The sequence below is a fragment of the Saimiri boliviensis genome, chromosome 13, assembly GCF_048565385.1.
Source record: "Saimiri boliviensis isolate mSaiBol1 chromosome 13, mSaiBol1.pri, whole genome shotgun sequence".
In the NCBI taxonomy this organism is placed as follows: domain Eukaryota; kingdom Metazoa; phylum Chordata; class Mammalia; order Primates; family Cebidae; genus Saimiri; species Saimiri boliviensis.
In genome coordinates, this window is record NC_133461.1 from 107,597,119 (window position 1) to 107,610,443 (window position 13,325).

Consider the following 13,325-nt stretch of genomic DNA (forward strand, 5'->3'; position numbering starts at 1 on the left):
TGGATGGGGCATTGGGAGACCAGGGTTGTGGTTGATACTCTGCTACCAGGTAGCACTGTGACCCAGGGCCCAGTGTCCTTCCTATAGTGACAGTCCAACAATATTACAGGGTCTAAAGCCTCCCCCAAATGCCCACCAAGCTTTGGAATGTCTATTTCTTAGAGAAGTGAAACACACACATACATACACACACACACACACCCCTACCTGACATGTGTATGCAAATATATCTGTCTCTAGACAGATATACATAAGATTCTATCTGGCATAGAAAAACACTGAGACATTTTGTCACTTTATATTATTTTTTCTTTCAGTGTACCTTGAATTCAGAAAGGCAAGAATACTCTAGTTTCATTTAAAAAAAGTTCTTAGTATATTGCATCAATCTCATTCCTAGAGTCAAATTTTAACTGCTTCTCTTTGAAATCATTTATCATTCAGTACTTTTTTTTTTTTTACATTGGGTCTCATTCTGTCACCCAGAACAGAGTGCAGTGGTGCCATCATGGCTCACTGAAGCCTCAACCTCCTCGGCTCAAGCAATCCTCCCACCTTAGCCTCCTGAGTAGCTGGGACCAAAGGCATGTGCCACCATGCCCAGCTAATTAAAAAAAACAAAAATCTGTAGAGATGGAGTCTCACCATGTTGCCTAGGCTGGTCTTGAACTCTTGACCTCAAGTGATCCTCCCATGTTGGCCCCCTGAAGTACTGGGATTACAGGAGTGAGCCACTATGCCTGGTCCGACATTCAGTATAGTTTTAAAAAGAAAGTAGTTTTATATTTTCTTTCTACCTCTGTAGGGAAAACATCACTAGTATCTTGTAAGCTGAGAATCACAAAATATCCCCCAAAAACAGACAAACGGCAGAAGTCTGCAGAGTAACTCAGAAATCACCAAGGGCCTGCCATGTGTCCCCGCAACCGTTCTGCTGCTGCAGCCTCATTTCACTCCCGGTTGGCGACCCTGGCTTTGATTTCCTGTCTCAGGCTTGCCCTGCCCCAATCTGCTAGAAATGCTGTGTTTCTCAGAACACTGCTTTTCCTTTCCTCTCCTCTCCAGCATTGCCGACTGGGGGTTATAAATACAAGCTTCCCTTCCACCTGGCCCTGAGTCACCCGCTAGCCCGTCTTTAGCCACTGCCCACAGCCTGAGCTCCACAAGACTTGGGTTAGGCACTGATTTTTCTCTGAGCCTCACGTTTCTCCCTCATTAACGGGGTCCCAAAGCATCCTCCCCGTGCCAGGGAAACCTTCTGGTGCGGCTAGGAATCAACCCTTGGGGCCCAACCTGCCATTCCGGCCATCTCAGAGACAAGGCTTGCCTCGGATTCTTCCACAAATCCCCAGACGCTGCCCAGAGACCTTGGCTCCAATCTGCCTTGGGACACCCATGGGAAGCTCCTCGGCACTCGTGCAAGCGCATCTCCAAAACCTGGGGCATGAAGGCCCCCTGGGCTCCACCTGTCCCCTGGGGACAGTAGCCCTATTCTCGCCCCAGGTGGATGTTCTGAGACACTGTCCCAGGGCCCCCCCGGAAGGTCCTCTGGGGTGTCCCGCCAGCCAACACGGCAGTGGCCGCCTGAGACCACGTGTGCGAACCACCCTGTCGCACCCCTGCTTCCCGTGCCTGTCCTGCAGGGCTGCTCTCTGGGACCATGTCCTACATAAACTTCCTGCATGCCTGCCTTTGTCTCAGGCTCTGCTTTTGGGGAAACCCAAGCTAAGGCAGTGTGAGAATCTGGTGAGAGGGAGGTACACACACATACACACAGAGAAGGCTTTTGTCATCGTAAGCTGCTATAACTATTCTTGCTGTGTATGTATCTACACATGCGGACACCGCCTGACACCACCTGCGGTACTGCATCTGCTCCCTGGCTTCCAGGGATCTGTGCAAGTGTCGGGTATGCAGGAGGTGCCATGAGGCCGCACACTTACAGATGTCTGGGTAAATGTATATGTGCCCCACGAGACCTCTAAAAGACACTCGTGTAAAATGCGACACCTTTTGCATAAGAAATGCCTGAAGAAATTTACATGAGGTTACTATACCAGTCTCATTACACTTACATACATTTACAACGCCTGCTACTGATGAGAAGTAGCCGCTTTATCAGTAGAAGACAGCTGGAGCACTTTGAGGGGAAAAACACTTTTCCTTCTCACATCTTGCAGTGGTGGTAAGGGAAACACACACAGAGGTAAAATGATATGAATACATGTAAAAAACATAGATTCAAATGTCTATGAAAAAATTAAATGATGCAAGCAGTCTGCAGCTGCACTCACAGGAGAGCAAAGCCGACGGGGATTGACGGAGCACAGGCACCCGCACCCTCAAATTACCGCAGGCTGGATCTGTCCACAGGAGGGGGTGTGGACAGCGAGTGTTAGAACGCCGCCTGCGGAGGCCCGCGACCTCACTTCCTACTACATCTTGGAGTCTATCGTGATCAACAAGTGAACCTCCAGTCTCTTATTCTCGCAAAGTAGGAAAGGGGTTGGCTATCTAGATACAGTATCAGAAAGTCACTCAGAAATTATCAAATGGCCGGGCATGGTGGCTCACACCTGTAATTCCAGCACTTTGCAGGGCTGAGGCAGGCAGACCGCCTGAGGTCAGGAGTTTCAGACTAGCCTGGCCAACATGGTGAAGCCCCGTCTCTACTAAAAATACAAAAGTTAGCCAGACATGTTGGTGTGTACCTGTAATCCCAGCTAATTGGGAAGCTGAGGCAGGAGAATCATTTGAACCAGGGAGGTAGAGGTTGCAGTGAGCCGAGATCGCACTGCTGTACTCCGGCCTGGGGGACAGAGCAAGACTCCGTCTCAAAAAAAAGAAAAAAAAAAAAAAATTATTAATAGAAAAAAGCAAAAAGGCTAGATCGGAACAGATCCATTTCAGGAAGTGCTTGAAAGATGCTATGTGGGCAGGTGTCCACGTGGTCGGGTGGGTGAACCCAAGTGTGCTCCTTAAGAGAAGTCACAAGATCCAGCGGGAAATCGGTCAGAGGCCATGCTTCCCTTCCTCGGCCTTTAGCCTGTGCTTCCACTTCTAGGGCCTTACACTGAACATGAAGAAAAGGCCGAGGCTATAAAGACAGTCAGTAGAAGGCAAGTAGCCTCGGCACGGACTTTTCTAGGTTCCGTCAATTCCAGTCTGGAGTCAATATGTAGAGAAAACAGAAAGAGCTTACTTCCCACGTCACAAGCCATGTGAACATCACCTCTGCCTGTGGGCAATGTGCTACCCCCAGGCTCCGGTGAGGGGTTTAGGAAGACTAAGCGCCGCCCCAAAGCTGCATCTCCTCATCCTTCCCTCTTTAGCCTCGGCCATGAAGTACTGCTGAGTCCACAGCTGCTTAGGCAGCACAATCTCCAGAAGGAAAACACACACAAAACAGCCCAACTCTGAAAGGAGGGGAGGAAAGCCCAGTTTTGCCACTTTTCTGTCTGGAGACCTCAAATGATGTTTCAGAGTTTCCTCATGACAGGGAACCAAGAACATTAGGTCAAAAAGCCTCCCAAACCGAATATCCCTGGATTTAATCATCTCACACTCAAGTTTTCAGACTAATTGTAAGAGCGAATGTTTTGCTTGTTGTTACTAGGGTGTGTATGGGGAACAGTTGCAGGCTTTCAGTATTCTGTTCACCATTCACTACGCAAGCAAGAACATTAACCTATTGTCCGTGGAGTTTGAAAACGAGATGACACACATTTTGGTATCAAAATGAAATACAAAATGAGTATCTTTGCTGAGGGCATGCGGCTGGGAACGGTGGGACGTGAGCGGGGACAGAGGACTCAAGGAGGAGATACAAAGGTGGCTGTGCTAGAGGCTGCTGGGCGGTGGGGACAGCCAAGGGCACTGTGCATCCAGGTCTGCGGCCCACAAGATCAGGGGTGCCAGTCAGGAAGTAGTGTGTGTCTTAAGAAGAAGGAATCTGGCCGGGTGCCGTGGCTCACGCCTGTAATCCCAGCACTTTAGGAGGACGAGGTGGGTGGATCACGAGGTCAAGAGATTGAGACCAGCCTGGCCAACATGATGAAACCTGTCACTACTAAAAATACAAAACTTTGCCCGACGTGGTGGCACTTTGCCTGTGGTCCCAGCTACTCGGGAGGCTGAAGAAGGAGAATTGCTTGAACCCAGGAGGCAGAGGTTACAGTGAGCAGAGATTGCGCCACTACACTCCAGCCTGGCAACAGAGCAACACTCCATCTTAAAAAAAAAAAAAAAGAAGAAGGAATCTGGACCTTATCCTCAGGCAAACCTGCAAGGGAAGAAAGTGAGCTGCAGTCACCAGCTTTGCATGTGGCTTCCTGACTGTGACGGTGGGAAGAAAGGAAAGCAGCGGGGGGCTGTGTGGCCACTGGCCATTGCGAGGGAGAGGACAGTGGACCCTGGGTGGGAAGACGGAATCACGGGGGTAGAAAAACGTGTGTGCATGTGTGTGTGTGTGTGTGTGTGTGTGTGTGTGTAAGACAGATGGCTGCAATATCTTATTTCTAAACTGAAATGGGTAACAGGAAAATGTTTCCAAGGAAATCTCAAATTATTTGTTAATTTCCTAGAAAATTCAATGGCCTTAGACCTTCTCACCAATTCGTTTTTGTCCATCTTCGGTCACTCAGATGGACAAAAACTAATTGATAAAAAGGTCTAAGGACCTTGAATTTTATTGAAATAGAAACGATCTCTCAACCAGCATCTTCAGTTGGTGAGAAATCAACACCAGAATCTCCAAGTTGGGGATAGTTTTCATATATTATCTGTGTTTTCCTTTACTGAGCCAATTTCAAGATAACTTTTCTTTTGGTATAAAAAATAATGATGACAATCTCGGTGAGAAGGAAAATAGCCAGATAAACTTTCAAACGTGTAATCAATCTGCCACAGCTGCCTCATAAATGGACCGATTTTTCCTGTCAAATTCTATCATTCAAAACGTGTGGGAGTAACCAAAAACTTCAGAACATATTTTACACAACCATATATATATATACACACACACACACACACACACACACATATATATATATGTCGTGTTAAAATATTGCATTCTGGTTGCTTGAGCTTCGATGTGTTGCCAAGTTTTAAAGACTATGTCTGGGGCACGACTCTTTGTTAGCAAATCACTGAGCAGCAAGCCATGCAGCTAGGATCCGCCAGAGACCTCAATGTTACACTCGCATAACTCATTTGAGTTCCAAGAAAGGAGGAACAGCCCAAGGCCCCACACTTGCCGAGCGTGTCCACCATCAAGAAGAGGACAATTGAATGCACCCTGTCCTTGCACACACGTATAGTGGGACCTATTTGGACACATGTGCCCACAGATCACATGCATGGAGTAATCCTCTACAGACAGGAAGGCAATGGCAAACATTCCTGCAAAACGTGAATCTGTTTCACATGCTATGCATGTGACATTGGAAAGAATCATGTCCCCTCCCACGGGAGGTTCAAGTATCTTGGAACTGTTTTGATGAGAGCAGTTATGTGCAGATGACAGGGGTGGGAATCACTGGCCAAAGGCAAGTGGAGTTTGGTGTTGCCTGTGGAGGATGGCTTATTTACTGGGTATACTTTTCCCCTTGTACTAAGACTGCCTTATACTAGAACAGAATTTCGTATTTCTGGCAGGTTTCTATATTTTTGGCTTTCAGTGACAGCCAGTAAAAATAAGAGAGACATTAAACAGAAAGACATTCTAGGGTAATAAACTAGAAAATAACTAATTCATCAAAGTCAAGAGACAGGGAAATTTCAAGGTCCATCTATCCACGTGGATGAGCCAGATGGCTTGGTTTCTACGTTCAGTCTCATTCTCCTTAATATGTGGTGATTTATGGAAAGGCTACATTACATGGGAGATCTTTATTTGGAAATGTTTATTTTTATACTATATTTTGGACATCCCTAGTCTTTCTGTATCTCTAAAAATTACTACTAATCTTTGGAGGAAAACACAAGATTCTTTTGTCAGGATGCTCCCAGAAGACAGAATTGGCATTGGTAATCTTTAACTCTGGGCTTTTCTGGAGGTAAAAACGGCCCTCCACGGAGGGGTGGGTGGTCTGTCTGTTTTCTTACGGCACTGTGAAGCTTGGAGGCTTGGAACTGGAAGGCATACTCAAGCCAATTTTAAGATATATCACTTTTGGCTCTTAAAAGGCAGGACAAGTATGAAGCGGCCTCTGGGTTGAACTAACATTTTGCTGAGGGTGATTCCAGGGCTCAGTCCTGCATGCACCTGTGCTGACACGAGGCACCTGGAGTCGTGAGACAGCAATTCCTGGATGGCACTGGCAGCACAGGCAGCCAAGGAAAGCTACCCACCACCGCTGCGGCTTCTCCTGCTGCTAGTGTATCTGGGGCTAAGCATACAGTATTCTTTCTGGACCTGTCACACCATCCATTTCTCTTAAAACCTTAATTTCATGACTTCGAGAGTAAGAACATAAATCTTTTTTTAAATTTATATATACTTTTTGAGACAAAGTCTCACTCTGTCTCCCAGGCTGCAGTGCAGTGGCACCATCATGGCTCACTGCAGCCTTGATCTCCGGGGCTCAAGCAATCTTTTCACCTCAGCCTCCCCAGTAGCTGACACTTCAGGCATGCGCCACCATGCTCAGCTAATTTTTTTTTTTTTTTTGTATGTTTCGTAGACATAGGGTTTCACCATGTTACTAAGGCTGATCTTAGACTCCTGAGCTCAAGTGATTCTCTTGCCTCCGCCTCCCAAAGTACTGGAATTACAGTAATGAGCCATCATGCCTGGCCCTAAAATCTTTTTGAATCAACACAAAATATCTACTACTGGACACTTTTGTTTCTGTTCCATTCTTCTCCCAAATACTTCAATTAAATAGCAATGCAGTCAGTATCATACATAATTTTCTTTTATTTAAATGATACATGTCTTCAAGAGTTTTATATATTGTGTATAGACACTATATACAGATATATCATAGACATATCTGTATATACACATATTGTATGTATTTGTAATTTGTTTTTATGTAAGAAAAACACACTGGGACACACAGTATCTCACCCACCGTGTACCTATATTTGTCATCCTGAAAAGCAAAAAAGTAGAAATTTAAAAAGGATCTTGGATTCTATTGTTTTTAAGTTTAGAAAACAATATGGCAAGTTAAGAAATTTCATTTTTAAAAATTGGGGCTGTATGTCTGTCAAAGTTTCTGAGTTTAACTTTAAATCGGAATTTGACTTTAAGTTTTCAATTATAAACAATCCTTTCGTATCTCTGGGGAGCTGCAACCACATCTGACTCAGTAGCTCTAGAAATGTGGGAAGGCAGTATTACAGGATTCATTTTCCCTCTCTGATTATATGATTGAGAGTGATAAAAGACAGTGATTTTTATTTAGCTCTTAAGTACTGAAATCAAGAAGAAGGTTAAGACTTTTTATTTATACCACTTTGTAAATTATTATTTCTGAGTAGGGGTTTAGACTCAACTCCAGCTGGAGTCTATCGCTGTAGTTCCAAGCCTCCCAGAATGAATCTTTTTAAATATTATCTTGGCTGGTGTGAGGAGTAACCAAGACAGTGCCTCTGGGTGACATAGCTTTTGCTGCAATCTCAAAAATTCCATTACTCCCATGGCAATGAGCAGAGGGGAGAATTACAGACTGCTATTTATGGCTTCTTCTAAATAGTTTATTTCAATCACAAAAGTCACAGTTTTTACAAAGGAAGGGGAGGAAGGCAAAGGGATGAATTAGGAAAGATCACAGACACTAAAAAGCCTGGGCTAACTCTGACAAAGGGTTAATAAGATTTCAGATTCTTCACATTTTATGAAGCCTATAGTGGAGATGGTTGTTGACCTGCTGGGTAACAGAGCCTGATTTTATATATATATATATATATATATATATATATATATATATATATATACATACATACATATATGTGTATACACACACACACACACACACACACACACACACACACACACACATATATATATATATATATATATATATATATATATATATATATATATATATATATATAGTGGTCTACTCTATTTTGATTCATATGGGAAAGTAAAGGTTTTGGCCAGATGTAATGGTTCACACTTGTCATCCCAGCACTTTGGGAGGCTGAGGCAGGCAGATGGCTTGATCACAAAATGATTTTACATGACTGGAGCTCCACAATTATCCCTTGATATGTGTGGGAGGCTGGTTTCAAGATCCCTGAGAATACCAAAATCCACGATGCTGAAGCCTCTTCTATAAAACAGGATAGCATCTGCCTATATCCCATGTACATCCTCCTGCATACTCTAAATCATCTCGAGGTTACTTAGAATACCTAACACAGTGTCAATGCCGAGTAAATAATTGCAATACTATACTGTTTTACAATTTCCATTTTTTATTGTTGTATTGTTAGGTTTTAACAAATATTTTGATGGTGTGGTTGAATCCGTAGATGTGGAGGCCACAGATGGAGGGCTGGCTGTGCCTGTCTTACATCCTGCTCTTCTGATCCATCCAATAGCCATAACTGCCAAAGAGGGAGCCTTAGCTGCCAGGATGAGGGGCCGGGAGCTTAGAGAAGTGGGCCAGAGTCATGGCGAGGAGGCATCGGAAACAGTGAACTTATAGTTCCAGTCTAATCCTAAAACCATCTGATACCAGTCACAAGACACAATCTATGAAATGCATCAACAAAGAAGCTCTAAGACAGAACCTCTACCCTTCCCATTCGATTTTCCTACTCTTAAAGACAGAAAGCACAGAATTACTTCGTGGTTAACACTTTGGGGGAAATCAGTCTGATGACTGACTCCACGAATGACTTCTCTATAGAGAATTTCAAGGTTTTAACGACAGGCACCAGAAGCAGTTTTATGATCATCTTTCAGTTATTCAATATAATAAAAAATGTTTGTTACACTATGTGAACAGGAAGAAAACATGGTTTCTGCATTCATGAGCTTATACTTTCAACTAGTGAATGCAATAATGGTTCCCACCATTAGATTGTTATATTAAAAAAAAAAAAGAAGAAAAAAATTAAATCTTAAGTAGCTGGAGTTACATACACACACAATGACTTTAAAAGTATAGTGCAACTCCTCCTTAAGATAGTCCTCTGACCAACCAGAAACGCTATTTTACATATGACGACATTAGGGTCCCAAAGGGTTAAGAGACTTTCCTAGAACCAAGGCTATAAAGCAGAGGGCAGGCTTCCCTGGCTCCAAGCCCACAGGCTCTTCCCACGTACCAAGCTGTCTTGCAGTCATACATCATTATACAATTTTACTGCCTCAAATAGGGATATCTGTACGAATGGCAGAGAAATGAGTTGCTTCTTTCTCTTGTGTTTAAACTAATGCTAAAATGAGTCAGCATGATCATCTTTAGAAACTGAAGGAAAGAAGAACCAGCCTATGGCGCGTTAGGTGATAAATGGACCAGGGTGGGATTAAAAGTTTGCCTGATACATGAAATGAGAAAATTGTGAAAAATGCATACACATTAGGAAAAATTTCATAGGTTGAATGAACTCAATGAGGAAGAAGGTGGGGAAGGCCCCACAGAATGTGGAACTAAGTGGTGATTCTGTAGGTTAAGAGGAATATCAGGCTGGGTGTGGTGGCTCATGCCTGTAATCCCAACACTTTGGGAGGCAGAGGCAGGTGGATCACAAGGTCAGGAGATCAAGATTACCCTCGCCAACAAGGTGAAATCCTGTCTCTACTAAAAATACAAAAATTAGCTGGACATGGTGATGTGTGCCTGTAATCCCAGCTACTTGGGAGGCTGAGGCAGGAGGATCACTTAAACCCAGGGGGTGGAGGTTGCAGTGAGCAGAGATCGCACCAGTGCAGTCCAGCCTGACAACAGAGTAAGACTCCATCTCAAAAAAAAAAAAAAAAAAAAAAAAGAGGAAAATCAAAAGGTGTGCCTTTCCTTAGATGCTGTCTTACAGTGTCTTCTCAAGTCTGTGTGGAGAAACCAAAAGTCTAGAATGTGAGAGAAAGAGTGATGCTTATTATCAAATTATCATTTCCTGCACTGCATGGTCAAAGTCGTACCTGGGCAGGACAGACACAATGCCACAGCAGTAGCCCCCAGCAGTCCCTGTGCCTGCCCTCACCACCCTCTGTGGCCTGCTATAACGTGGACTTCTAGAGGAACACAGAAGTTACCAGTAGCTTGTCTCCTTCCTTTATGTGATGTGACTAAGTTGCCAGATTTTGCATAAAAAGAAAATCACACTGTATTTTCCTGCTAGTGATGAAAAATAAAATAGCAGGATTCCACAAGGAATAGGTCTTCTAATAGACTTTTTTTTTTTTTTGATAGGGAAGAGATGACAAAGATTTAGGAATCAGGTTTCTGGTCATCTGACTAATGACTTTCTTCTAACATTGTTCTTTTCTAGCTTGAGAATTACATCCAGGACAACATGAAAAAAGAAATGGTAGAGATGCAACAGAACGCAGTGCAGAACCAGACAGCTGTGATGATAGAAATAGGGACGAGCCTGTTGAACCAAACAGCAGAGCAAACGCGGAAGTTAACCGATGTGGAAGCCCAAGTAAGTAATGCTACAAAAAGCACATGGTGTCCCAGCAGCTAGAGAGTAGCACTCACTTGCACCAGGAGCTTCTTCAGTGAAGGCATGGGGCACAAAAGAAAGCGTCACCACAGAGAAAAGCAATGAATTGATCAGAAATTAAGGATGTATGGCTGGTACATCCTTAATTTAAATTCATTTTTAATGAATTTAAAATCAGTAAATCAGTTTCTGTTTTTAATACTGAGGTTAAATTTCACGTATTCTATCTACTGAAGACATCTGAGTCACTTTCATGCCACTCACCCCTCACCACTGCAAGATGAATACCCCCTCTGTCTCCCCGGTGCCTTCTGGACTCTGGGGATCATTTTCCATTTCTAAGTCCTAAAGTCTTTGAATATTTGAGAAATGAAAAGCACAGAGGCAGAGAGCTAGAAACTCTGGCCTTAAATCTAACTCTTGGGTTAAGATAAAACCTGAATCTCAAAGAACCGCTAACACAGCCCAAGGAATGAGTTTATGGAGGAGAGAAGTGGGACAGTGAGAAGCGTCCTGCCACAGAAAAGACTGCAGGCGTGAGCAAGAGCCCTGAGCCCTGCCGGGACTCCAGGTCCACCACCAGAAAGATGAATGCATTGGGACAAGGCACTCACCTTTTCTGGGTCTCAACTAATACAAAGGATTGGGCCAGACGAGTGATTGCTCAGTTGTCTCTTTCCACTGTGAGATTCTATGAACAAATGACTAACAGTAACAGAAGGAAGACTATGAAACAGGAAACTAGTAGCCAGGCGCAGTGGCTCACCCCTGTCATCCCAGCACTTTGGGAAGCGGAGGGGGACGAATCACCTGAGGTCAGGAGTTTGAGCCCAGCCTGGCCAACATGGCAAAATCCCGTCTCTACTTAAAAATAACAATAAAAAATTAGCCGGGCATTGTGGTGGACGCCTATAATCCCAGCTACTTGGGAGGCTGAAGCAGGAGAATCGCTTGAACCCACAAGTTGGACATTGCAGTGAGCTGAGATTGTGCCGTTGCACACCAGCCTGGGCAACAGAGTAAGACTCTGACACACACACACACACGCACACACACACACAGAAGTAGGAAACTTAACAGCAAAATAGGAGAATTTCAAGAAGAAGAAAATTCATCCAGAGTTATGCTAAACGACGCACAACATGTGACCCAGCAAACAGCCTGGGTGGGAAAGGGAAAAGCGGCCACTGGGACAAACGCAGATGCTGCAAGTTCAAGGGCGTGGTCTTGACTCTCAGCGGCTAGGTCTGCCTGCTGACTCCTCATTCTGGCTTCTTTATGGGCTTTTGAAGTTAGTGTCTTCCTAGTCCGGGCTATAAGGAAGGCTGTCTAAAAATGAGTAGATTTAAGTAAAACAATCCCCACTCTATATTATTTCTATAGGCCACTTCAGCTAATAGGACTGAGAAATGACAGACATGAGCTAGGAGGGGACTTGAGAGGGGAGAAGCCATAGCCTGCCACTGTCATGAGATCCCTTCTAGAAGGGCACAGGTCTTCTTTCACTGTCTTCCTAGAAATGGTTGGATGAGGTCAGAGAAAACAGTAGCGAATGATGGACAAACAGAAGACTTTCAGATGAGAGAAGAGAATAACAAATTACTTGATTACCAGGTCTTTCCACAATATCAGAACGGTTTAGGGAAAATATACACAAATATTTCACATAATGGATCATAAGGTACTAAAAATTTAATCCTTAGGAAGTCATAAAAACTCAAGATAAAGAAATACCAACAATTTAAGTCAATATATTAATATATGTCTACAGTCAATTATTATTAGTTTGGACCACAAGTAACTGCGGTTTTTGCCGTTACTTATTTTATTTATTTATTTATTTTGAGACAGAGTCTCACTCTGTTGCCCAGGCTGGAGTGCAGTGTTGCAGTCTCAGCTCACTGCAAGCTCTACCTCCCGGGCTCAAGTGATTCTTGTGCCTCAAGTTTCCCAAGTAGCTGGGATTACAGGTGTGGGCTACCACACCTAGCTAATTTTTTGTATTTTTAGTAGAGACAGGGTTTAACCATGTTGGCCAGGCTGGTCTCAAACTCCTGACCTCAGGTGATCTGCCTGCCTTGGGCTCCCAAAGTGCTGGGATTACAGGCATGAGCCACCACACCCAACTGCCATTACTTTCAATGTCAAAATCGTACCAATCTATTAAAATAAATTAGTAATGACCAAGTCACATGCTCCACCTTTTGATAGTAAGACTGATGGGCAATTTAACAGCTTATCCAAAGACTGTCTCAAAAGCATTTTTAAAATGTTATTTTAAAATATAACATTTCTTATATTTTACAATAATAGATCCAAGCATGGGAGCTTAGCAAACATTTTTAGTAATAAAATAACAGCAATGAAAAAGTGTTAGGACAGAGCAACAATGCAAACCTTGCTACATCCTGCAGAAGTCAGAGACTTCAGAGCATTTAACGTGCTTGTGTTGGGTCACATGATTTTTTAAAAAAATGCCTATTGTGAAACTAGATACCATGTATCCAGGATAACAGGAAAATAAGAAAATGGATGGAAAGTAAACAGCTTTTCCATATAAAGCCCAACTGAACACACGAAAATGTCTGAGCCAGCCGGGTGCGCTTCCTGATGTCTGTAATCTCAGCCCTTTGGGAGGCCAAGGTGGGTGGATCACTTGAGCTCAGGAGTTCGAGACCAGCCTGTGCAACGTGTGA

The 13,325-nt window shown here is 43.7% G+C and overlaps 2 protein-coding genes across 7 annotated transcripts in view; one reads left to right on the forward strand and one right to left on the reverse strand.

Moving 5' to 3' along the window:
- MCPH1 (microcephalin 1) overlaps positions 1-13,325 on the reverse strand; it is a 312,577-nt gene that overhangs the window by 162,435 nt on the left and 136,817 nt on the right.
- ANGPT2 (angiopoietin 2) overlaps positions 10,436-13,325 on the forward strand; it is a 28,853-nt gene continuing 25,963 nt past the window's right edge. The window contains exon 1 of the mRNA XM_010332579.3: positions 10,436-10,608. Within this exon, the coding sequence (XP_010330881.2) occupies positions 10,477-10,608 (132 nt within the window). The 5' untranslated portion in view covers positions 10,436-10,476. The remainder of the gene's footprint in view (positions 10,609-13,325) is intronic.